At 41.7% G+C, this 24,948-nt stretch overlaps 1 protein-coding gene across 3 annotated transcripts; it reads left to right on the top strand.

Annotated features, from left to right (window-relative positions):
• Positions 1 to 845: 845 nt before the first annotated feature.
• Positions 846 to 10,586, top strand: LOC122649104 (GDT1-like protein 4). Of its 3 annotated transcripts, none has more exons than XM_043842463.1 (10): positions 846 to 1,114; positions 1,230 to 1,346; positions 1,470 to 1,544; positions 1,693 to 1,818; positions 2,449 to 2,547; positions 2,809 to 2,881; positions 3,158 to 3,243; positions 9,075 to 9,158; positions 9,351 to 9,410; positions 10,367 to 10,586. In XM_043842463.1, the coding sequence occupies exons 2-10, from the start codon at positions 1,239 to 1,241 to the stop codon at positions 10,553 to 10,555; spliced, it is 900 nt and encodes a 299-aa protein (XP_043698398.1). In that variant the 5' UTR covers positions 846 to 1,114; positions 1,230 to 1,238; the 3' UTR covers positions 10,556 to 10,586. The 3 variants fall into 3 exon arrangements, with proteins under 3 accessions (XP_043698398.1, XP_043698400.1, XP_043698399.1); XM_043842464.1 differs by lacking the exon at positions 846 to 1,114 and adding an exon at positions 1,181 to 1,191 and having other exon boundaries at positions 1,226 to 1,346; XM_043842465.1 differs by lacking the exon at positions 9,351 to 9,410.
• Positions 10,587 to 24,948: the final 14,362 nt, after the last annotated feature.

Below are 24,948 nucleotides of genomic sequence, written 5' to 3'. Positions count from 1 at the left end.
AAAAACAATTATGCTAAACCTTACTGATCCTGTGAGTCTCATTATCTCTAATCACAACTTGGAATCATGGTTTGAGGTATTGATATTGGGTGTTCGGATAAGTCAATACTGTATGGTTTTGTAGGTCCACAATACTGATATTGTGTCGATTTCGTATGAGCCTACTTATAGGCACGTTTATTCTATTTATAATCCATTTAATACGAGCCCAATTATAAACCAATCAATATACAACCAACCGTTTATAAATAGGACCATGCCTAGCTTATGAGGACTCATTAGACCCGATCGAAACTGACCCATACTGATCGATTAACATCCCTAGATCAACGTTCATGATGTTGAAATGACAAATTGTGATAGTGTAGTGGATCCGGATGCTCTCTTATGAAGCATTCGACGATTGGGATGGTTGGCACACATCCCGACTCAGCAGTCAATACACCCAACCAGCCCAACCGTTGGATGCTCATTAGGTGCTGGTTGATCGATAATCCTGATCGCAATATAGTAGAGCGTTGGCCTAAACCCATGGAGAGGTGGTTTGTTGGACTTCCCCATCAAATGTATGGTACAATAAAAAAACGCAAATCGTGACACCCAAAACGTGGCAGCTAATTGGTTGCTGATAAAAAGAATCGCGCACTCCTGGATGTACTTGTCACCGACGTGTAGCCGTGTCGGCGAGAAGTCAAAGCCTTTTTGGCTGACTGGCTCACTGCACCTTGTAAGTTGTAACGCATGTGGGTATGGTCCCGAACCCGCTGTTTCATGACCAACGGAGGGCATTTTCGGTACACTAAGTAGTCCCTGAAACACCCCACCCCCTCTCTCCCCAAGACACGGTGTATTGAACTTCGGAGCTCATTTCGGAGAAATGGAGAGAGGGCAACTGTGATTGCATTCTCTCTGTCTCTCCCTTTCTTCTTCTTCTCCTCCTCTCTTTGTACATCCTCATCTCTTTGTAAATCCCCAAACTTCGACGATCCAATCAATCAATCGATCTCTCGCAGGAATTCACTCATTAGGTCTTCATTCGTGGGAACTCATTTTCTGAATTTCTGCCTGATCTTCGATTCCAGTGACAGATCCAGTGATCTTACTTTGTTTATAGGTTTTGGATCCATCTCCTATTTTTTCGCATTTAAAATTTTCAAAATCTTTCCAAATTTTTTTTTCTTCTTTCTTTCTGTGCTCATTGGCTTTGTTTTCGAATTTGATACAGTTAGGTTCAAGCAATGCGCGTTATGGATTCGTGGAGAAGCCCTAGAGCTGGTTTCTCTGGCTACGCTCTCCTCCTCCTCGTTTCCACTGTTCTGCTGGCATTCTCACTTGTTTCTGCTCAGGTTACTTTAAAAATAAATAAATAAATTTTTGGTTGCATTTGCGGTATTCGATCTGTCTTTTCTGAGACCCAAAAGTGATGCATCAGTTGATTTTCAGTTTTTTTTTTTTTTTTGAAATTTCAGGAATTTGAGTCTGAGGTGGGAACTCGTAAAGACCTCTCCAACGGATCTGGTAAAGCCCTGAGCCGCCGTAGCAAAGTGAGTTGGCCTTCTCTTCTTTGCTGCATGTATAGTCATAAGATTTCTCCAGTTTCTTTCATTTTTTACTGACAATTTTCTTCTCTAAATTATTCTGTTGATTTTTTTTTCCGCTTGCTAACGGTTATATATTCATTTATTTGAACAGATTTTTCTAGACCACCAGATTGGGACTGACCCAGAATTACTTGGTCTCACTGGAATCCCGGAATCTTCTGGTCTTGGGATTTTCGATGCGTTCTTCGCGAGTCTGTCAATGATCATCGTCAGTGAGGTTAGTGTCTTGGTTATTGTAATTATATTCTTGGGAAGTTTCATTTTGGTGCTATGGAGAATTGTCAAATCTCACTTTTCATCTGCACGGTTAGTCTTAAATGCATTGATCACAGTCCTGGCAAACCATCATATTAGTTCACTTATACTGGCACGGGTATGTTTGGTAGGCAAGAAATGGATAGAAAAGAAAAGAATTTTTGTTAGGTTATGTTTGGTTGGCAAAAAATAAATAGAAAAAAAAAAAAAACATAGTAAAACAAAAGTAATGATGACACTAACAGAAGCAACAGAAGCAATTAATTGACCTAACAGATGGTAGAAAAGTAGAAAAGTAACATAGTAGACACTAACATAGTAGAAAAGTAGAATTTTTTTTTCTACTTTTTTGTTTCTTTTCTTGTCAACCAACAGAAGCAATTAATTGACTTGTTAGGACCAGATGGTTGGTCAGTAGTTTTAGGTTTCAATCACTGAGCTGCTATACCTTTTGCTAATTCTGGAAAATATCCACTTGTCCTCATTGGATTAGAGGGAGTAGCTACATTTTCAATTATGTTGTATCTGATCAATGCTATTAATTATTGAAAGAAATCTAATAAATGCTGTTTAACAATGGTGATGTTGCTAGATTGGAGATGAGACATTTATAATAGCGGCACTTATGGCAATGCGACACCCCAAATCAATTGTTCTATCAGGTGCTCTCAGTGCACTATATGTGATGACAGTAAGCTAGCTGATCTTTTCTGATTTATAGGGGATTGATGTAATTTCCTTACCCTCTCACCCTCACCATTCTTTTCCTGTAACTAGTTTTTCCCTGTAATGGTCATTTTTAGTGTAAGAATCTTCTTGCATGGTTTTGCTTGTCTTGGGTGGTCACTGTGCTAGGTCCTATATGTTATTTGGTTCTAGTTCTAGCTATGTATAAGAGACCACCATTTTGTTTCCTCATTACTTAGCTTAAATTTCTTCTACATGGAACTAGGTGCTTTCCACTGGGCTTGGTAGGATTGTGCCTAATCTGATATCAAGGAAGCATACCAACAGTGCTGCAACAGGTACTTGTTCATATTGCAACTACAGAATTTGTTTATACTTTTGAGTCCATGAAATCAACATTCTACCTGGTTCTGTTGGCTGGAGAGAATGTTTGACAACTTGATTGGAGAATTGGATTGTTGGAGGTAGTTATGTGTCTTTGGCTTTTTCTAACGTGAATGAAGCTAAACCTTCAATTTATATGCAGTTCTATGTCCTTGAAATGAAGCTAACCCTTCTGTTTATATGCAATTCTATATGTGGGAAATGAAGCTAATCCATTTATTTTTATGCAGTTCTATATGCATTTTTTGGGCTGCGGCTTCTTTACATTGCTTGGAGATCTGATTCAAAGTCATCACAGAAGAAGGAAATGGAAGAAGTATGTCTTTCTTTGTTCATCACCAGGTGTCAAATGCTATTGTTACTTTGCAGTAGCTAACAGAAAACATTGCATTCTCTCCCCCCCCCCCCCCCCACCCCCACCCCCACCTAAGTTCTACTCTATGTAAGGAGCACTCCTGTTATTATTTGGTTGTGTCATTCAACTCATTGTCTCATAGTAGCCACATGTGATGTCAAAATATGGTTCAACCCATTGGTATAATTTTTATGTGTAGCAGCTTATCTATGTGATCATTTAGTTTATAAATGTGTCTATTTATTATGGCTAAATTGTATGGTAACTAGTTGTATCTTCTTGTTTTTGTACAGTGATCCATCATGTGCTCAAAAGATAGGTTGCATGCAACATATCGCTTTTCATTGGGATATTTGTGCTCATGTAGACTTATTTTTGGAAAATAATGCCTGGTTTATGGTGATTTAGTTTGCTTGTTCATATGAATAAATAACTAGTTTCTTAAATTGTTTAAAAGATAATTTACAAGTTTCCTTGGTTGGCAGACTAAAAACGGGGGTCCTTGGTCGGGACACCTAATTCCACCATGTGCAAGGTTCCAATGGTAAAATCTGACCACTGGATACCTAAGAAATAATCTGAATAGATCACATGTCAAATTTCCAACCCAAACTCAATCATTTAGCCCTCAATGTAATGCCATACCCTCCCATGTATGTCCATGAACCCCCTTGAGTCCCTTGCACCTATGTCAAGTTCCTAGATTTGTCAATGGCCTATTTTGCAACATGACAAGCACCATTTGGGTTGAAACTTGACATGTGAGCAAGGGACCTTGTGGTCTACTTGTCTATAAAATTTCAGTTCAATCCAATCTGCCATGGGGCAGAAGTAGGCACCTGAACATGGCTTGGTTATGTGGACTGCTAGACCAGAAAACCTTCTCTCATAGTATAAATTTTATTTAAAAAATTTTGCATATATATATTAAATGTTGATCTTCATAATTTGATTGGTTGGAAGTGGGAATATGCATTTGACTACATTTTTCCTATTTTTATTCTTTAGATGGTCTCAATTATTACTAGCGTGGAAGGTCTGTGGATAGACTTAGCCATAAATATTTGGGGAGGATGATAAGTATCATTCTGCTGTTTGGTATGAGAGGTGCACTCCTAAGAACAATTTTGTCTTGAAAATTCATGGAACTGCAACTAGGAAAGTGATTGTTGAGATTTAGCAATGAGAATGTTGCCTTTGGAGGAGGGGGTAATAACCTCGAAGCACCTATAACAAATCAATGTGGGTATAGTAATATTTAGTAATGCCTGTAGTGTGGTGCTATAGAAAAGATCTATGAAATTCTCCTCATTATTCACCAAAGAAGCCAGGGCAGAAGGTGGAAAATTTGATTACTCGGGATATTTTTTTTGGGAAGTAGTTTTCTGTACGGGAGTGTGGCCTACGCCAGCACTCCCATGTGTCTATCTCTCTCCTCCTCAAAACAAGGGGGCAAAGATGTCTTTTCATATGGGGAGGAGAGAGATTCATGGGAAAGCTGGCGTAGGCCACACTCCCAGACGGAGATCTTTTTCCCTATTTTTTTTTTTGGTTGGTTTCAGTTCAGAATCAGAGAATGAGAATGATGTGACTTGTCATTAATGACAGAGGTCTACTCTATTTATAATAAGAATTACAACCCAAGGGGTAAAAAAGTAAAACAGGGAAAAATAATAAAACCCCTAAATAACCTAAGGTAAAGTGACAATATTCCAATTCCACGGTTCTCAACACTCCCTCTCAAGTTGGTGCAAATATATCCAGATACCCAATTTGGAGACTAATGGGTGGAACACTTTCCAATTCAAGCCTTTGGTGAATACATCAGAAGTTGATTATCAGAACTAACAAATGGAATGCAGACGAGTCCTTGTTCAAGCTTTTCTTTGATTAAGTGTCTATCAATCTCAACATGCTTTGTTTTGTCGTGTTGGATAGGATTATGAGTGATGTTAATGGCAGCCTTGTTATCATAGTAGAGGCGCATTGGATCTTTAGAAACAATACCCAAATCACTCAATAATCCTTTGAGCCACATGAGTTTTTCCTTGAGCCATGACATGGAATTCAGCTTTCGCACTGGAGCGAGAGACTACAGGCTGCTTCTTGCTACGCCACGTGACAAGATTTCCTCCAAGGAAGGAACAATAACCAGAGGTGGATCACCTATCATCTATGGCCCAATCAGCATCTGTGAACATTTTCACCCTTAAGTTCCCATTGTTAGAGAAGAGAATTTCTTTCTCAGTGGCAAATTTTAAATACCTCATTATACAATGCACTGCTGCTTCAAGGTGACATGTCTTGGGATCATGGAGAAATCTACTAACGATTCCCACAGTGTAGGCAATATCAAGTCTAGTGTGTAACAGGTAAATCAGCCGTCCAACGAGTCTTTGGTATTGCCCTTAGTCAATAGGCTCACCCATGTCACTACACAACTGATGGTTAACCTCAATAGGAGAATCTGTAGGCTTGCAACCCAACGTTACAGTTTCCTAGAGAAGGTCCAAAACATACTTTCACTGGGAGATGAAGATGCCCATTTCGGACCTTGCAACTTTAATTCCAAGAAAATATTGAAGGGATCCCAGATCCTTAGTTTTAAATTCCTATACAGGGAGAGACTTCAAATGAGAAATTTGATCATTGCTATTCCCTGTGATCACTATATCATCAACATACATGATAAGGGTTGTAATCTGAGTTCCATCTCTCTTCATAAACAAGGTATGGTCCGATTGACTCTGTCGATAACCAAACTTCTGCATGGCTTTTAGTAAACGACCAAATCAAGCCCTAGGGGATTGCTTAAGACCATATAGAGACTTTTTTAGCTTGCAAACATGACCAGCAGCAGATGGGAATTAAAGACCAGAAGGCGTGTCCATGTAGACTTCTTCAAGATCCCCATTCAGGTAGGCATTTTTGACATCCAATTGATTCAGATCCCAGCCCAAATTGGTAGCACAAGACAGTAAAGCTCTCACCGAATTCATCTTTGCTACAGGGGCAAGGGTTTCTTGGTAGTCGACCCCATAGGTTTGGGTGAAGCCTTTTGCAACCAAACATGCCTTGTATCTCTCAACAGTGCCATTTGCTTTATGCTTGACCGTAAATACCCATTTGCATCCAACTAACTTCTTCCCTTCTTGGCAAAGAACAAATTCCTGGGTACTATTTTTATCCAAGGCCTGCAATTCTTCTAGCATGACAGCCTTCCATTTTAGCAATGAGAATGTTGCCTTTGGAGGAGGGGGTAATATCCTCAAAGCACCTATAACAAACCAATGTGGGTATAGTAATATTTAGTAATGCCTATAGTGTGGTGCTATAGAAAAGATCTATGAAATTCTCCTCATTATTCGCCAAAGAAGCCAGGGCATAAGGCTGAAAACTCTATCACTCGGGAATTTTTTTTTTTTTGGTTGGTTTCAATTCAGAATCAGAGAATGAGAATGATGAGACTTGTCATTAATGACAGAGGTCTTCTCTATTAATAATAAGAATTACAACCCAAGGGTTAAAAACAGAAAACAGGGAAAAATAATAAAACCCTAAATAACCTAAGGTAAAGTGACAATATTCCAATCCCACAGTTCTCAATAGTTTCTTTATAAATGAGCCTGGGAGAGAGTAATTAATTTCTTCAATTGACAAATTTCTTTGAGGGTTTCATAGGTTCAGTATGTATTGGTTAGATCTTATGAAAGGCAGGACATGTAGACTTTACCACTTTTTTTTATTAGTGGTTTTAGGAAGGAAATCTGATCCTTGTGCTTTGTGGTATAGGCATTCATTGGAGTTGATAATAGTTAAAATAGCCTATCTTTTTTTTTTTTTCATTTGACAACAGGCAAATTATACAATGTGATTATACCTGATCTTTGTATTAGGATCGGCCATTTTCTAAAGCCTTGTTTTTCTCACTTGTTTTTTTTTTTTTTTTGTAGTTTTTTAATTGTGGACTTCTGTAATTATTGTTGTTGATACAATTTACTCTTACTTGTATATGTATGTGCTTGTTGGGCAGTCAAAAACTTTGATTTTGGTGAAACCTAGATCCAGCAGGCATTGCTGCGACACTCAGAGATAGCTCAAATGCTGTTGCTCTTTATTTTTAGCTTTCTCATCCGCTGTTGAATATGAGTGTTTGTCAGAGATGAGCTGAGAGTGCTTATTTTCTGATTGAGGATGTTTTATCATTTTGGATATCAGCATGTGGTAGTAAGGGTAGACTTGGTGTTTGTGTGGTGGGTATAGTGTCGAATATCAGTTAGAAGGTCCATTAGAGGTCCATTGGGTGCTATCTCACTTGTTTTAAGTAGCACAGCCTTGGCTTTCTGGAGGGTATTTCCTTCATGCATTGCTGTGGCCTGTGGGTCTACTGTAGATGAGAAATTGGTCTGGAATCTTGGCATTGTGGGGCACATCTTTTTCGTATGATTATTTGATGGCTGTTCTGCTACCTTTTCTGTACCTTCTTTGTTATTAAGCGGCTACTTTGCAAAAAATAATGTGATCAATCTGAACATGAGGACTGCACATAGCTTGTAAACTGTCTTAACACATTAAATCTTGCTCATCCCACATTAAATCTTGCTCATCTTTGGGGGAGGCTTTCCTACGCCAAAGACATTTCCGCACCAATAGTCTCTTTTGCCACATGGAAGTATATAGTGGGGCCTAGATTTGGTGGACATGTTCTCCATGTGATTATCTAGTTGTACATGGTGGATCATACAATTGAGATTAATGATGCAGTTCAGTTCAAGGAGGAAACAAAACATGCACAAGAAGAACGGGCAGGAAGATTTCAGTCCATGATTCTGAATTGAACCAGAATCTGGTCTGTTTTACTGTTCACGTGGTGGGTACTGTTCACTTTTGTACGACTCACCTAGGCACTGTTCACTTGGGGTTGATAGTTTGACTGAAGATTTCAACGGAGGCTGTTTTAGAAAGTTTTTATTTTTATGGTATTAATTCCTTAGCTAATAAGCATTGTGTGTGTTATTAGTTTTTGTTTTTGAACTTCTTATTTTGTTAGCTTTCTAGAGATTCTCTCTAATAGAGTTTCATTACTATTTTTCGGTCTTTTATTAAACAATGTACTGCTGTAATAGAAGAGACGGCTGAGAAATAAAGTTTTCTTTCTTTGGTTCAGTGATGAATCTGGACAGGTTGCAGTGGTGAAGCTGTAACTTTTGGTGGTGATTCCAAGAGCCTGATTGGTGATGATTCCATTCTCGCAGGCCAGGTGGTGAAGCCTAGTGTTAGAGAATTTTGCTCTTAATACTGGTTTGTCTCTATATGTGATCCTGTTGCAACTGATCTCTTTCTAGCTTTACTGGTTCGAGATCGATTCTACATTATATGGTCCATCTAATTTGACCTGCGGCTTATTAAGAGAACTCCATTTATCTAATAATAGTCAGAATGACTAAATCATTTGTCCACATGGCAAAACAAGTTGTACGTGTGAGAAAATCACCCACATTGCCCGGGTAGGAAACTTTTTCCTTCTTTTTTCTTTTTTTTTTTTTTTTTGGGGGGGGGGGAGGGGAGGTGGTGAGGAGCGGAATCCTTTGTAAAAAACCAGCACAAGTCAGGATATTAGATATACAATGTAAAGTGGTACAACACATCCATGTGTTTCTTTACCCTAGTTCTACGATACCAAGCTGCCATATATTACAACTTTTTACTAGCTATTTTGCATGAGGTAGTATGTTTTATCTTACTTGAAATTATTCATATTTTGTTTGATTTTCATCTCTTTATTTATCCAGGTAGAGGAGAAACTTGAAGGAGGGCAAGGGAAAACAACTCTTCGTCGTTTCTTTTCAAGATTTTGTACGCCGATATTTTTGGAGGTATTTCTTGCTTATTGGGATTCATAAACTACATTGTTACATTACATTATGAAATGACTCACATGTTGTAGTCTTTGACCCTTTTTATTCACTCCGATGTTTGTCTTAGACTGTGCATCTGAAAATTTATATCGCTTGCAAAAGTATGCTCATATTAATATAGTTTATTTTTTTTTATCAATTTGTTTGCAGTCTTTTATTCTAACATTTCTAGCAGAGTGGGGTGACCGTAGCCAGATAGCAACAATAGCTGTAAGCTGTTTTCAACTCTTTTTTATGAATTTTTTTGGGCATATATGCTTTCTTCTTGTTCTTTGTTGCTGTTGCTAATTATATTAGTTAAATGGGATTTGGACCCAAGCTGCATGTGAAGTTGTTTATGTATTTCTATGAGTTGTCTACAAAACTGTTAGTGACAGATGGTGAAAACATTATTTTCATTTGACAACTTTCCACAAGGCGTTATGGTTTCCATATTTTCGCTAAATTATATTGTCTTAAAATTCCGGGTAAAACATTCTTGAACTGACTTGATAAGCTTATCAAAGTGGCTCAAATCCCTGCCACGTGGCAGATCAGATGGAGCCCAAATTTTTTGGATAAGTAGACACCAAGGTCCTTCTATTCACATGTAACATTTCAGCCTAAACAGAGTTTGCCAAGTGGCAAATTGGAGGTTTGAAAATTTTGGACTATGGGATAGTGCATAGTAGTGGTCGGAGTACCAAAGGCATGCATGGGGACACACATGGGGATCCTTGCCAATACATAGGAGGGTATTGGATTGAATTAGATACTGAAATTTGACACTTGGGTAATTCAAACCATATACTTATCCATCCAATGGTCGGAATTGCCACATCAGCTGTTCAAATGAATTTTCCCCTAAAATTCCATTCATCAATTTTTTTTTTTGGCATTAATAAGCATGGGCACTTTCTACCCAAAAATCTGATAGTGTTTGCATTAAGTTTTTTTATTTACTCTCTCTCTCTCTCTACACAAACACACTTATTGCCACACATCCTACACTGCTCTTATGGTGACAAATCCATCCATACATTGATATATTTTCACTACATTCTGGTTCAAATTTATACATAAAACAGTGGCATGCAAGATGTGCATAAACTTGGCTGCATAGATGCAAACAACTTGTATGTGGTTTTTATTTAGAACCAATTAATTTAAATCTTTTTCTGCTGCAGCTGGCAACCCACAAAAATGCTGTTGGAGTTGCTCTAGGAGCCTCATTAGGGCACACGATCTGCACGTCAATTGCGGTGGTTGGGGGAAGTATGCTGGCATCCAGGATCTCACAACGCACAGTTGCTACTGTTGGGGGCCTACTGTTTCTTGGCTTTTCTGTATCTTCATACTTCTACCCTCCACTATAACTGTGATTTTGTAGGTTAAAGTTGATTCATTAATACCAGACACGACGACTGTGATTAGTTGACACCAGATTTTGGGCTTATTCTTTTGTACACTAGCAAAAACAAAAAAAAAACAAAAAAAAAAGGGGAAAAAAATGAAAACCTTCTTATATGGTGGTATTGCTGTCATGGTTTTAGTGCATGGTATCAGATCGGGTATCAGTTGGTCCTCAAACGATGCCGGATCTGATACACATTGGCCGTATCTTTCTGATATGCTGAGTCAGCATATCTTTTGTTATCGACCTTGTATTGGTTGGAAAAATGAAAATTTGCAAAAGAAAACTTTGAGCAAAAATTTTGAAAGGTTATTAAAAAGGGTGGGTAGTAGCAGTTCGTACAAATTTCCACCTAATTCTCACTGTCTTCTAGCATCGCCGAAGATTTTGCAAAAGGTATTCCACACCGTCGATTAAATTTTCATAGAAACTGGTTCCCGATTGGTACGGTCACAACATGTTGCCTCACTTCTCAACTCACGCAACCCCCTGAAATTGTTTTTTTTTATGAAACCAAAGAAATATATTAATTAAAAAACTTGATAGAACACTGATTGTTTCTCTTGCGTTCGGGACGCAAGGTTTAGAGCTATAGCTAAACATAAGTCATCCTTAAACATAGAGTAGGTGAGTAGGTAATGTCTGATGTCCTATTACTTATATACATTAAGTCTTTAATATAGAGATATGGCCAAGTATTGTTAGTAGGAGATGGAAGGGCATTGGTAACAAGTTGGTTAGAGCACCAAATCTCCTTAATCTGCAATCCTAAGTAAGTTGCGTGGTCTAGCCCAGTCTTGATGCTGTACAATTCTGACTCCCAGACTGAAGAGGATACAATATTTTTTGTAGCTAAAAACAAAAACCATCCATCCAACGAAAAAAGGTACGACCAGCCTCCCAGTCTTACTCCTGGAGTCTGGATTCTTGCACACATTAAAATGGGATATTTAAATTGCGACACAGATAACCTAGGAACCCAATTATAAGTAACGTTTGGCAGCATTAATACATCATTGGAAGATAAGAAGGGGGGATGTAAATTTAAATCAGCAATCCATCGTTCTACTTGTTTAATTACCCATAATGCATTCGGTTTTTCAAGTCGAAACAAATCTTTGTTCCTTGCTGACCAAATAAAATAACAGGTAACAATAAACACCTCAAAAAACCAAGTTGAAGAGGCTTTATTTAACAATTTTGAACCGAAAAATTTAAAGCAAAAGTCAGTTAGGGAATCGTAAACCAGAGATTCAGTACGAAGACCCAGAGGTCTAGCCCCCGAGATATGTTTGACCCAATCGCACGAAAGAAATAGATGTTAGTAGGATTCAATACAATTTCCACAGAAGGCACAAGAAGAATCGATCTGGCGTCATTTGGCTATTGAAGCCTTGACCGGTAATCCTTCCTTAAAACCATTTTTTTTTAGTGAGAGTATGAGTAGAACTGAGTAACGTTGCTTGAGAAGAAGGGGACGATGACTCTGCAAAGATGACACCCATCGAATACAGCATTTCTTGCTGTAGAGATAGTTGAATGAAATGAGAAACTTTCGCTCAACTTATTCTCAATAAATTACTTGCAAAACCAGTGTCGTGAAAAACGAAAAATTAGATGGGATTACGAAGAGTGGAGAGGGAGAGAGAGAGAGAGAGAGACCCAAGTCAAGGCCTAGTGGGAGGGAGAAGATGAGCAAAAATTTTTCCTTCAGTCTTATTGGAATCTGCAGACTGTAGTGGTCTTGGCTGGAAATACGGGGAATCATGGTTGAAATTCGGCAGGAGATCTCTTTGCAGGGGAATGTTATGAGACAGTGAGATTGATGGGTTTCTGTATTTAATTTAATGACAAGATAAGAAGAGACAAGAACAGAGAAACTAGAAGAGGAAGTATTGCAGCTGAGAATGGATTGTCGAGATGGCAGGACAGAAATAGTAGCTTTAGAGATTCATCTGTTCCAAAAAATTTCCTCTAGGACTATGGATTAATTGAAACCAATATAGGGACTTTAGTGGTAGATTTGTTCTATAATTACAATAAAATGGTTTCCAAAGGTAAATCCAATCTACATTACTTACTGCCCTATTGGGATTGCTCAAAGCCACATACAGAATTATCAACGAATATGTTGTGAGAATAGTTAAAATGATTGCTGACCGGAATCAACTTACTCGCCGAATACCTGACGGACGACCTTATTTGGATTGGAAATGGTTGGTACTCGAACTGATTCTGGAACTAATCACTTAATCCTACAGTGTACGCCTTTCTATTCATCTTTTGTCCTTGTCCCCTTCCACAATACAATGAACAATCCTTTTTCTCCTCCTTCTATCAGAAATCACACAGTAATCCAAGTGCAACCAACCGTAAGGAGAACAATTTAATGAGGATATAGGAAGAAACGATTGTACAGAAGAAAGTATAGACGAAGAAGAGGAGAACAAGGACGATTGAGGATTCTAGTGCGCTTCGGATGCTTACTCCAAATCCTGCAATGTCGTCTTCTCTATCAAAACCATCAGGAAGGGGGCTGCGGGGGTGGCAGAAGGGAGAGGGTGGGATGGGGTAGGGATGGAGAGGCGGGAGGGGAGAGAGAGATTATGGTCGTAACCGGTCTCAGGTAAATAGCACAATGGCTAAGATTAGATTGAATTAAATCAACGGTTATTAGTTGAAAAACGTCCTGTTAAGCTTATTTATGCGTACATATTGCCACCTTTTAGCCTATTTGAAAATTGTAATATGGGTTTTTTTCAAATGCCTCCCTCAAATTACCCAAACGTACAAATGCATCCTTGAACTATTACTAATTCCAAATGCACCTCTACTTATCATACTTTTGTAACACTTTAGTCCAATCCGTTAGTCTAGGACATTAGATAAAGAGTAAAGTGACCTAATTGCCTTCATTTTCCCCAAATCATTTAGGATTTGAAACTAAAAATCTAAAACATAAAATCATCCAAAAAAGAGGGGAAAATTGCTCAACCTAATATCATTTTCCTTCAATCTGTTCTTCCTAATCTGCTAGTTTAGCCTGAAACTAATACATGTGGTACCAGTATTAGGGCCTCCATGATCTTCAGAACTTCATCTGCCTTACTCTAAAATTGACCATGGAGCATGTTGAACTTTAGAATCTCATAAATATGTCTCCTACAACATCCATAGCCCTCAACATGTCGTCATCAGTGAAGGCTTTGGGAGCACACAAGGCTCTTTATCACTACGTACTCAATAGCAAACCGAGTAGTCCTAAGTCTAAACAAATCATGGCTCTCATTAAAATGACAAAATCGATAAACCGCCGATGTGGACTTATAAATGTTGGTGGAGATCTTGTGACTCATCACCTTCACATTTTCAATCTCACAAACTACAACATATCCTCCAAAATAAGATCAATATGGTGTGTAGTGCATGGGGCCTTAAAAAAGTGCTACCTCCTATCCTCCATCACTCTCTTCATTACCTGGTATGTTGCCTCGTTGTCCGTCATCACCTGGATAACGTACTCCTCTCCGATCTTAGCGACAACTTTGTCCATCTGTCAAAATATGAAGTCAGTTGTCTTTCTCTCACCAGATGCATCAACGGACTTGTAGAAGATCATATGGCCATTATAGTAGACTATAAAATTGGTGAAGATCTTCTTCATCATGACAGTGCACCCGTCACACATAATAGTGACACCCTTCCTGGTCCAAATCGGATAAAAGGATCTGATGTAGCCCTTTAGGTCCGACACCTCAAGTGGAAGATAACGATGTGGAATCTCCCAAGGGATGGGGGCCTTCACCTTCCCTTCCTTTGCTCAAGCATTGAGGAGGTTTTGGAGCTAAAGACTCTTCCTTGCATGGAATGGCAGTGCATTGAAGGTGAAAAACCTTGTCACTGCCCTCCCTACCTTCTAGAGCTTACTCTGCATCCTACCCATAGCATGGTCATGTATTATGGTCTACCTGGCACTGTCAATTCTAAAATTAACCGGCCGCATGGTGCAATCAATTGATGCCTATCTCATCAGTTTATCCTTCTCATCCACTAGTCCAATGGGTTCCTCCGAAACCATAGCAGACCGTTCAAACGGTCTCCTACCACCTCCCAAAGGACCTGTTGGCTCATACACTGGCATAGCATTAGACGACCCAATGCCACTAGCGATGGGTCTATGTCTCGTCTCATCGGTCTCCAGAGTGGACCTGCGGTGACATTTAGCCTCCTCCATTTATCTGTGCTGTGTCAAGAAATCACCGGTGGGTCCTTCGGGTGTCACAACCTGCAAAAGGACGTCAGGAACAAGGGAGAACCGGTGTGGCTCCGGCCTAGGACTCTCTGATGCCTAAGTTAGATATCTCTGAGCAATAGATGAAATGTTGGAATTCAAGATCCCTTTAATGGGGTAGATTACCTGGGTATTTATAGCTGTGTATGGCAGTGGAGAGTCTAGGTGATTGGTGATAGTCTCCTTGGTAGTAGAGTCCATCATGTAGTAGATCACCTCCTCTTGGGAGGTACAGTCCAGGTAGGGAAGGTGTTCCCTAGCAAATGGACATGTGCTTTCCTTCGTGTTGGATAGGATCCTTGAGGGTTGAGTACAGATAAGATACAACTTCTTTGGGATAAGATCCCTTTACCGATAGGATGGTGTAGATCATTGTGGTGATGTCATGCTGACCTATGTAGTGATCTTGGTCCTTGAGTGACCTACTGGGTCTCTTCCTCTTGGGCCAAGGATGAGTCTCAATGTAGCTGGGCCTGGGTCATTCTCTTCTTCCTGTCGTGCCATGTGGTAGATCGGGATTGGCCCGTATATTTATGGTTTATCACATGCCCCTCACTCTCTTGGAATGAAGTGCTCAAGAGAGTAGCCTCTTAGTTGGTGAGGGATCCATGGCGAATAAGTCTTCCTTAGGGGAGCTCCACGATAAGTATTTCTTGACCGTCCGATTAGTCTTGATCTTTATGGTGGGTGCCTTGTAGTTCTTCTAGTGAGTGGGGGAGGTGAAGGGTTCAAATATTTCCCACTACATTTTTTCTTTTCTTTTTTGGTCTCTCTCCCATCTCCTTTTTGGTCTCTCCCATAATTTTTGGTCTCTCCCATCCCTTTTTAGTCTTAATTTTCTCTTAGGTCCAACAGATGGGTCTCTTCCTCTTAGGTGTAGCAGATGGGTCTCTTCCTCTTAGGGCCAGCAGATGGGTCTTCAAATCTCTTATCTCTTTTTTTTTTCGCTCGCCCATGGTCCTTCGTCCTTCGCCTACTCGCCCATGGTCCATCGCCCTTCGCCTACTCGCCCATGGTCCGTCGCCCTTCGCCTACTCGCCCATGGTCCGTCACCCTTCGCCCACAGCCTCATGGCCGTGGCAAAATTTTTTTTTTTCACTCGCCCATGGTCCGTCGCCCTTCGCTTACTCGCTCATGGGTCCATCGCCCTTCGCCCACGGTTTCATGGTCGTGGCCAAAAAAATATATATATTTTTTTTTTGCTCGCCCATGGTCCGTCGCCCTTCGCTCACTCTCCCATGGTCCTTCGCCCTTCACTCACTCGCTCATGGGTTTGTCGCCCTTCACCGACGGCCTCATGGCCATGGGCAGCAAAAATTTTTTTTTTTTTTTGTTCGCCCATGGTCCGTCGTTCACTCGCTCATGGGTCTGTTGCCCTTCGCCCACAACCTCATGGCCATGGCCAAAATTTTTTTTTTTTTTTGCTCGCCCATGGTCCGTCACCCTTCGCTCACTCGCCCATGGTCTGTTGCCCTTCGCTTACTCGCTCATGGGTCCGTCGCCCTTCGCCCACGACCTCATGGCCGTGGCCAAATTTTTTTTTTTTTTGGGGTACTGACTTGAATTGGTCTTTTGCCACAAACACATCTTTACTAGAACCTTGACTTCGGCCCATCGCAAACTTCAACCTCGAACCTCGAACCTCGACTAAGAACCTCGACCTTGAATCTCGACCTCGGAGCTTGAAATTCTTGGTACGTTTTCCTTGTGTTGTTGCCATCGTCCATTGTGAGTACCTTTGCCATTTGGTCTCTAAAATACTTCCTTAGTTGTGTGTTTGTGCATGTGGCCATACACTGTTGGGGTGTTTAGCCTGGGGTCCGAGGAGTGTTGCCCAAGTAGTAGGGGTGTCAATTACAGACCCACACCGGTAGATTCGGCCGATACCGACCGATGAAAAACCGTGACCAACACGACCATTTATAAACATGTCGGGCTTCAAGACCGACCGATTATTAATCGATCGTTCTATTAATCAATCGTTCCCAGTGCAGAATGGGAGACCGGCCGACTGACCGAAACCTAGACTTGTAATCAAATTGATTTTTTTAAAGAAATTATACTCTGTTGGCATGATATATAATATATATATAAATATAATGGCTAATGGACTGATCAAATTAATGATTTCACTAAAATATTTATATAATCAATGGTGACTTCTACCGATTGAAGTGACACAAAATATTAAAATATTAACCCATTACTTCACAAACCCTATTTTGTTTCTTCTCCACCGAATGGTTTGAAAACTCTGAAAGTCTCTGAAAAGATCAACCGCAGTAGTTTCAACATCTTCAAGCCACGCTCCTCAAAAAGTAATCCTAGAAGCATAGTTCGTTTCGTGAGCCTATCATCGAGGCTTCCATATGGTTTTTGCTTAAAACCAAAGAAATCAGAATTTCTCATTTCACTTTTCTTTCCTGAAACCTTCCCCTCTCTTGCCATGGATCTCGTCTGTCTCTCAGGTGCGCAGCCTCGGCTGTTGTTAAAGGTTTGATTTGTTTTTTTTTCTTTCTTTTTCCTCTCTATTTCTCTATTGACAAAATACCAAAAGCTTCATGTCTGGAACTCACTGTGTATGGAAATCTTGTGTTGATCTATGAGATGAATATTGGAATTTATTCATCTCACAGATCAACATTAAGGAGGCCACGAAGAATAGGAAAAGCTCTGCTAGCATCTCCATCCTTAAAGACCAATTATGGCCTGGAAAAGCGTTGCTAGATCTCCATCCTTACGCCCGATAATGGCCCAGCAACCGACCGACCGAATGGTGTCATGTCCATGCCCAACGTCTGAAGGCCCGACTCCATAATCGGTAGGGAATGGTGCAACATCTTAAGCTGGTGGTGCCCGATTAAGCATGACCAAGAACGGCCAACACCGACCGGTTGATACCCCTACCAAGTAGTCCCCCTTCTCCACGACTATGTCCAGTGATTCTGATCCTGACACCTCTCATGAGGGTTGTGCCTTTGATGGGCCGACCTCTGGCTCGTCCACATCCTCGTTTGCGTCGGGTGTGGACACTCTCCCTCCTTTGCCTTCTCCTAGGCCTATTTCTAGTGACGGGGGGGGATGCCGCTGATAGTCCTAGCCCAGATGGTAGTCCTCCTAGAGATGATGCTGGGGTGGCACCCCCGGTCATGGACCCTGATAGTTGGATGGGACAATTCTTGAGCATCTTAACCGCATCGGACTTGGTGTCTTTTCATCGATCGTACCACATACCTTCTGAGATTGTCCTTCGCGCCCCTGGGGGAGACAATCGTGCCTTCTCCCACCGTAGCTCTGGCCATGGGCGCCAAGAGGAAGGTGGGTCCCAGCCCTCCTAGTGCCGGGAGGGGCTCTCTGGTGTTCAAGCTTCCTCGGCTGACTCATGCTACTTCTCCTGCACCTGGTGCTTCTATTCCATATGAGGAGGGTGCGGCTCCTCCCCCTGAGGAGGATGTGGCTCCCCCCGAGGAGAGCGTGGCTCCCCTTTGACTTCTTATGTCGTACTCCTTTCCTTTTTTTGAATTTCTGTGGTTAGATCCTCGCTCTTTTGTACGTTGCTATTCTTTGTTTGGTAGCCGACAGGTCTTGGTGGCATTCCACCTCGTGGCCAATGGCCTTGGTTGGTATAGAGCCTCGTGGCCGATGGCCTTGGTGACATAGAGCCTTGTGGCCGATGGCCTTGGTTGGCTGGCATAGAGCCTTGTGGCCGATGGCCTTGGTTGGCATAGAGTCTTGTGGCCGATGGCCTTGGTGGCATTCTGCCTCGTGGCCAATGGCCTTGGTTGGCATATAGCCTCGTGGCTGATGGCCTTGGTGACAGTCCGCCTTGTGGCCAATGGCCTTGGTTGGCATATAACCTCGTGGTCGATGTCCTTGGATGGCATAGCGCCTCGTGGCTGATAACATTGGTGGCATAGAGCCTTATGGCCGATGGCCTTGGTTTGAGGAAGCTCAATCGGTGACGAAGAGGTACACCGATGTAGCCAAGAACAAACTTCTATTACTTCAAAATCTTCAAAACTTTAAAAAAGAACGTTAAACGACTACTATAATTGTAACTGCCTGCGGTTGAAAGCCATATGTCCTACTGGTAGTACTTCTTCAGGTGCTCTGAGTTCTATTCTCGATCTATCTTCTTGCCCCTTGGAGTTTTCAAGCGATATGTCCCTGGTCGTATCTGCTTGGAAGCTATGTAGGGTCCTTCCCAATTTGCCGATAGATTTCCTTAGAACTAGGTCTCCCTGGTGGAACCATCTCGAACCATCTTGATCTTTTCGAACTTCTCAAACTTCTAGAACTCCTTGAACTTCTCAAACTCCTCAAACTTCTCGAACTCCTCGAACTTCTTAAACTCCTCGAACTTCTCAAACTTCTCAAACTCTGCCACTAAACCTCGAGCTCGCGTCAAGTATGAGGCCATGCGTTCTTCCTTTGCCTCATACTTGTCATTTATTTGGTTTACCACAGGTTGGGAGTCATTTCGTACGACTAGGTGGGTGACCTGGATGGCTTTTGCAACTCGTAGTCTAGCAAGTAATGCCTCGTACTCGGCCTCTGATGCGTGGAAACCTTTACGGCTAGTGGTCATGAATCCAGCCTTGCTCCCTGCCACATTACTCGATCCATCCATGAACATCTCCCACAATCCTCGATCATGCTCCTCACTCGACCCATCCACGAACATCTCCCACGATCCTCGATCATGCTCCTCACTCGATCCGTCCACGAACATCTCTATATTGCACTCGATCTGTTCCTTGAACATCCTGTTGACCATTCTTTAATAGGTCATCCCCGTGTTCTTTAGCCCGAACGGCATGACTCGGTAACAGTAGTTCTCCTTGAGGAATCCCCCAAGCTTATTTTTTTATTCTTCGCTTAGCAGCGATCCATCCTGTACTACCTTGGTGGGGTCATCCTCGCTAAGAGAATATGGGACAAGGTCCTCCACCGACCTTCCTCTTTATTCCATTAGCTCATTTCTCTAGTCGCTGCCACACAGTGTCATCCCCCGAGCATTGCCATTGTTCTTCTTAATGAACATCGCATAGCACTCCCTGGCCTTCTTCTAGTCTCCTCTGATTTTGTGCACTCCATTCGCTGTTGGGAACTTCACCTTCAGGTGGATTGGCGAGACTATTCCCTTAAGAGTGGTTAGGGATGGTCGTCCTAGACTGTCGTTGAAGGATACTATGGACCTCACAACCATGAAGTTAACCATGATTATGGTTTGCCGAGGGTGCTCTCCGACGGTGATGGGCAATTCCATTATCCCTCTGATGGAGGCGATGGCGCCCGAGAACCCGTGGAGATGGGTTAGTTCTAGCTTGAGTTGGTCATCGCTGAGTCTGAACTGCCTGTAGGCTTCCAGTGAGAGCACGTCCATCGATGCTTCGGTGTCCACTAGCATACTGTGCACAGCTCGATTAGCTATGTCCACTTACACTATTAGGGCATCTTCATGTGGCAGGCTCAATCCTTCTAGGTCAGCATCCGAGAAGGAGATGACCGTCTCGGTCTTGGCTACTTTGCTTAGCATCTCTGCTACTCCCACGAACCTAGCATGGGCTTTGGCCTTTCTTGTGGACTCTTGCCCTGGTCCTCCCAGTATGGTAAGGATTGGAGCTCCTCTAGAGGTGCTTGGTCCCACTCTGTCCTTCCTTTCCTTCGGGCAGTCTCTCTCTCTCTCTCGACCCCAATCTATTCCCCTTTCTTTGTGTCGTGGCTCCTCTCATTCTTAGTCACGGTCCCTGCCTCCTTGCTCTGAATGGCCCTCTCATCTTCCTCTCACAAATCTATTTAGGCTCCTCGCCTTTACAAGTTGTTCTATCTCCCAAAGTTGGATGTAGTCTTCCGTGTCATATTCTGTGCCCTTGTGGAAGAGACAGTACTTGTGCGGGTTTTGCTTTTCGGATCCTGTGAGCATGGGTCCTGGCCAATTGAGCAAGCCACGGTCTTGGATCTGCATGAGGATATTTGGACGATGCTCAGTCTTCTCTAGTTGACGATTACCTTTCTCCTGTCGACGCTCGATCCTCGATCTCTTGCCCTCTTTACGATCCTCCAGCGTCGATCTCTTATTGTCCTGCTGTTTGGCCTCGATCACCTTCTTCTGAGCTTGTAGGACCTCGGCCATATTGGCAAACTCATTGCACCGCTCCAGAAGCTCTTTCATCGTCCTGGTCTCATGTCGTGCTAGGTCCTTGATCAAGTCCAGGTCTCTGATGCCCCCAGCCAAGGTTGCATGCTGGGTCTGGTCGTCTAGGTCCCGGACCTCCAGGGACTCCTTCGTGAACCTAGTGACATATTCCCTGAGGGATTCCCCAGGGTTTTACACCATGTTCAGCAAATTGACCGTGGTCTTCTTCTGCTTGGTGCTGCTTTGGAAGCGGGTGACAAACTGTTCTCAGAGTTCCACCAATGAACTTATCGATCGAGGCCTAAGCCTTGAGAACCATGAAGTGGCTACACCCTTGAGGGATGCTGGGAATGCTCGGTAGAAGATCACGTTGGATCCCCCATATAGGGTCATCATCCCGTTGAAGTAATTGATGTGGTCGTTGGGATCCATGGTACTGCTGTAGAGCTCGAAGGTAGGTAACCTGAATCTAGAGGGGAGAGATGCGTTCATGATTTCTATCGAGAATGGGTGTTGGCCTAGTATGGAGTGTGTTTTGTCTTTCGACTGCTTCTTCAGCCCTTCTAACTTCTCGTCCAATTCTCGGAGTCTCTTATCTAGCTCCTCCTCATGTGACGGTCTGTCATGCCTGGTCGCACGTTCATTGCGAACCAGCTCTCAACCTCTCCTTGATGTCTTCTCCTGCTGTGAGTTTTGGCGTGATGGTGAATGGTCAAGCCGTGATGAGCCTTGACGTGAACATGAGAGACTTTCTTCGCGGTAGGTCCGACTCGGCCTTGGTGTGCGACTTCCTCCTAGTCGTCCTTGGAGCACTGACCTTATGATCGAACCATCCTGATTAGCTTCCACCGACTAGTGTGTCAGTGACACCCCATGTTCTGACCAAATTGGCAAATCCGCCTTTCTCCTGGGATGATGTGAAGGATCTCCTCGCTGGCCAGGTTGAACTTGCGCGTGTTGCGGGTCTCTCCGATCTTTCACCCCCAAGGGTGACCTCCTAGGGTTTTGATCCTATCGAGGGATTGGCTCTGTCCTTGGTGGTGGCAACACCCTACGGCTGTGGGACGTCACCCGCTGCCTTAGATAGTCTCGAAAGAGTCTTTGGTCCAGGAGGATCTGTCGCTGTAAGTCCTTAATCTGACCTACAGTTGTTGGCGCATTAGGGTCAGGTACTGCCTCCACAACTACTTCGTTATTGAGGTCGACTACGTCAACATGCTCATTCTCTGGGTTCTCCATCTCTTGGGATTCATGATCATTGGCTCTCCGACGAGAGCTTTTTAGTGGAGGTGACCCATTCCTCTCCCTCGCAGCGTTGGTGGAGGGAGTAACCTTCTTACCCCGTGGTGCCATTGAATGCTTGAGGAAGCAAGCTAGTAGATACGTTGGCTAGCGTCGTTCCCATAGACGACGACAATCTGTTGAGTCAAGAAATCGTCAGTGGGTCCTTCGGGTGCCACAACCTACAAAAGGACGTCAGGGACAAGGGAGAACCGATGTGGCTCCGGCCTAGGACTCTCCGATGCCTAGAGAGATGAATTGTTGGAATTCAAGATCCCTTTGATGGGGTAGATTGCCTGGGTATTTGTAGCTGTGTATGGCGATGGAGAGTCTAGGTGGTTGGTGATAGTCTCCTTGGTAGTAGAGTCCATCACGTAGTAGATCACCTCCTCTTGGGAGGTAGAGTCTGGGTAGGGAAGATGTTCCCTAGCAAATGGACATGTGCTTCCCTCCGTGTTGGATAGGATCCTTGAGGATTGAGTATGGATAAAATACATCTTCTTTGGGATAAGATCCCTTTGCCGATAGGATGATATAGATCATTATGGTGATGTCATGCTGACCTGTGTAGTGATCTTGGTCCTTGAGTGACCTACTGGGTCTCTTCATCTTGGGCCAAGGATGAGTCTCAATGTAGCTGGGCCTGGTTCATTCTCTTCTTACTGTCGTGCCACGTGGCAGATCAGGATTGGCCTGCATATTTATGGTTTATCAGTCTGGTAACATCCATGTGCATAGGGTGAGTCTCAATAGCTATCTGCTCGTATTGGGCATCATCCTCCTAAAAAATGGGTCTTGACTCGATCTAACACACTCTTGCAATATCTCTTCATGTCTCTGTTTAGCTTTGGTTGTGACCCTCCACACATCTAAATACGTTTGAAACCGATGCATCACTGCCGCTACCTGTCCTCTTTTGTGAGGTGCTACTTCAATCTCGTAATGCTCTCTATGATTATCCAGTGATATAGGAGGCCCTCGGCCTTCCTCTCACCCTTATCATCATGTTTAATCTCATAGAGCCACCTAGGATTTGATGGTTCCACCAAGCCTCTGCTCTATAAAATTTAAATAGGGAAAATAAATTTCAGAAAAACATATGAAAATAATATAAAATATGCATAATCATGTATAATTAAATTTAAAAATTTATACTATAACCCTAAAGCATACATTTCTTTTTTAGAAAAATCTATCCATGAACATACAAAATAAGCCAAAAATCATTTGATCATGTAAATATCATAAATAATTTTCATATAAATTTCTTAATCTTCCATTCATTTATTTCATGTAACTTATAAATACCCCTTTACTATTAATAAATAATTAAAGAAATTAGCATTGTTATTTATGCATAATAACACAATAGACCTCATTCTCATAAATTTCATAAAAATATATTTTTTTTGTATTTTTAATTGCTAATATATTTTAAAAAATGCATTAAAATACAACATAATTCATTTTTGGAGGATTTGTTTTTGCAAAACAAATCCACAAAAATTCAAAACTCCAATGTTGTATAGATCTCACTGAGATTTGCAACATGCATGTAAAAATCATGAAAAAATTCAATATATATATATATATATATATATATATATATAATTTCCGAATTTAAAAATATTTGAAAAAATCCAACATACTGCATTGTAAAAAATCCACCAAAACTAGAGATTTCATGTTATGGAAATGAAAAAATTCAACATATTTATTTAATTTTCATATTATTTTCAAATATTAAAAATGAAAATTTCAAAAAACACATGAATAATGCCATTTTTCCCAACTAAATGCAGAAAATGAATTGAAGCATGTTATACTAATTTGATTTCGTCATAAACTTGAGATTAGTGTAAAAAGAACCATAAAAATTTATTTAACTGATGAAAAATACCTGGAAATTTGTGTTTTTGGTAACCGTTGGAGGTGCGTTTAGATTTGTGAAATCTGACGATTTAACCGCAGTTCCGGACAAATGGATTTGAAGAACAACCAAGAAACAATAAGGCCCTCCAAGTTTGGTGAAGATCTAATCCGAAATGAGAGAAATCTAGGGAAAAATATTTTGAAATCGTAATGTAAAGTTTGTATGCTTTTGCCGGTTAAAAGGGTGGTATTGGCGGACCAAACAATAAGGATTGGGATCTGATAGGCCCTTGCGTCTAGACATAAGATAGGGTGAAATGACCACCTCATCCCCATGAAAGGCAGAAGTTACGCCCCTAATGCTTCCTCACACGTTCCCATTGGCCCATGTGCTGGCGCAGGGGCCACACTCCTGGGTAGAGAATGTGTTTTTTTTTTTTCTTTCTTTTTTGATGGAAGCATTCCACCGATTGTTTATGGAATTGAAATTGGCTAGCCGATTCTGTCCAATTCCTGTTTCAAAAAATCGGCTGTTAATTTGGTCGTCAATTCTGCTTCTTCTTTTTTTGGTAGAAAGTCAATTCTGCTTCTTCGAACCTAGCTTGATCCCACCTCTCATTGATGCATATGTGGGAGGTTTATTTTACTAATATTTAGACGAGGGAAAGTAAGATAGAATCATAGAATGTCAATTAGTTCAATTTGTTTGAACGTCTATATTGCGAAGACTTAGATAGAGAGAGTGAGATAGAATACCAAGAGAACAAAAGAA

This window comes from Telopea speciosissima, chromosome 1, assembly GCF_018873765.1.
Source record: "Telopea speciosissima isolate NSW1024214 ecotype Mountain lineage chromosome 1, Tspe_v1, whole genome shotgun sequence".
Lineage (NCBI taxonomy): Eukaryota > Viridiplantae > Streptophyta > Magnoliopsida > Proteales > Proteaceae > Telopea > Telopea speciosissima.
The sequence above is the reverse complement of the archived record's forward strand: the minus strand, read 5'-3'. Positions and strand labels throughout refer to the sequence as shown.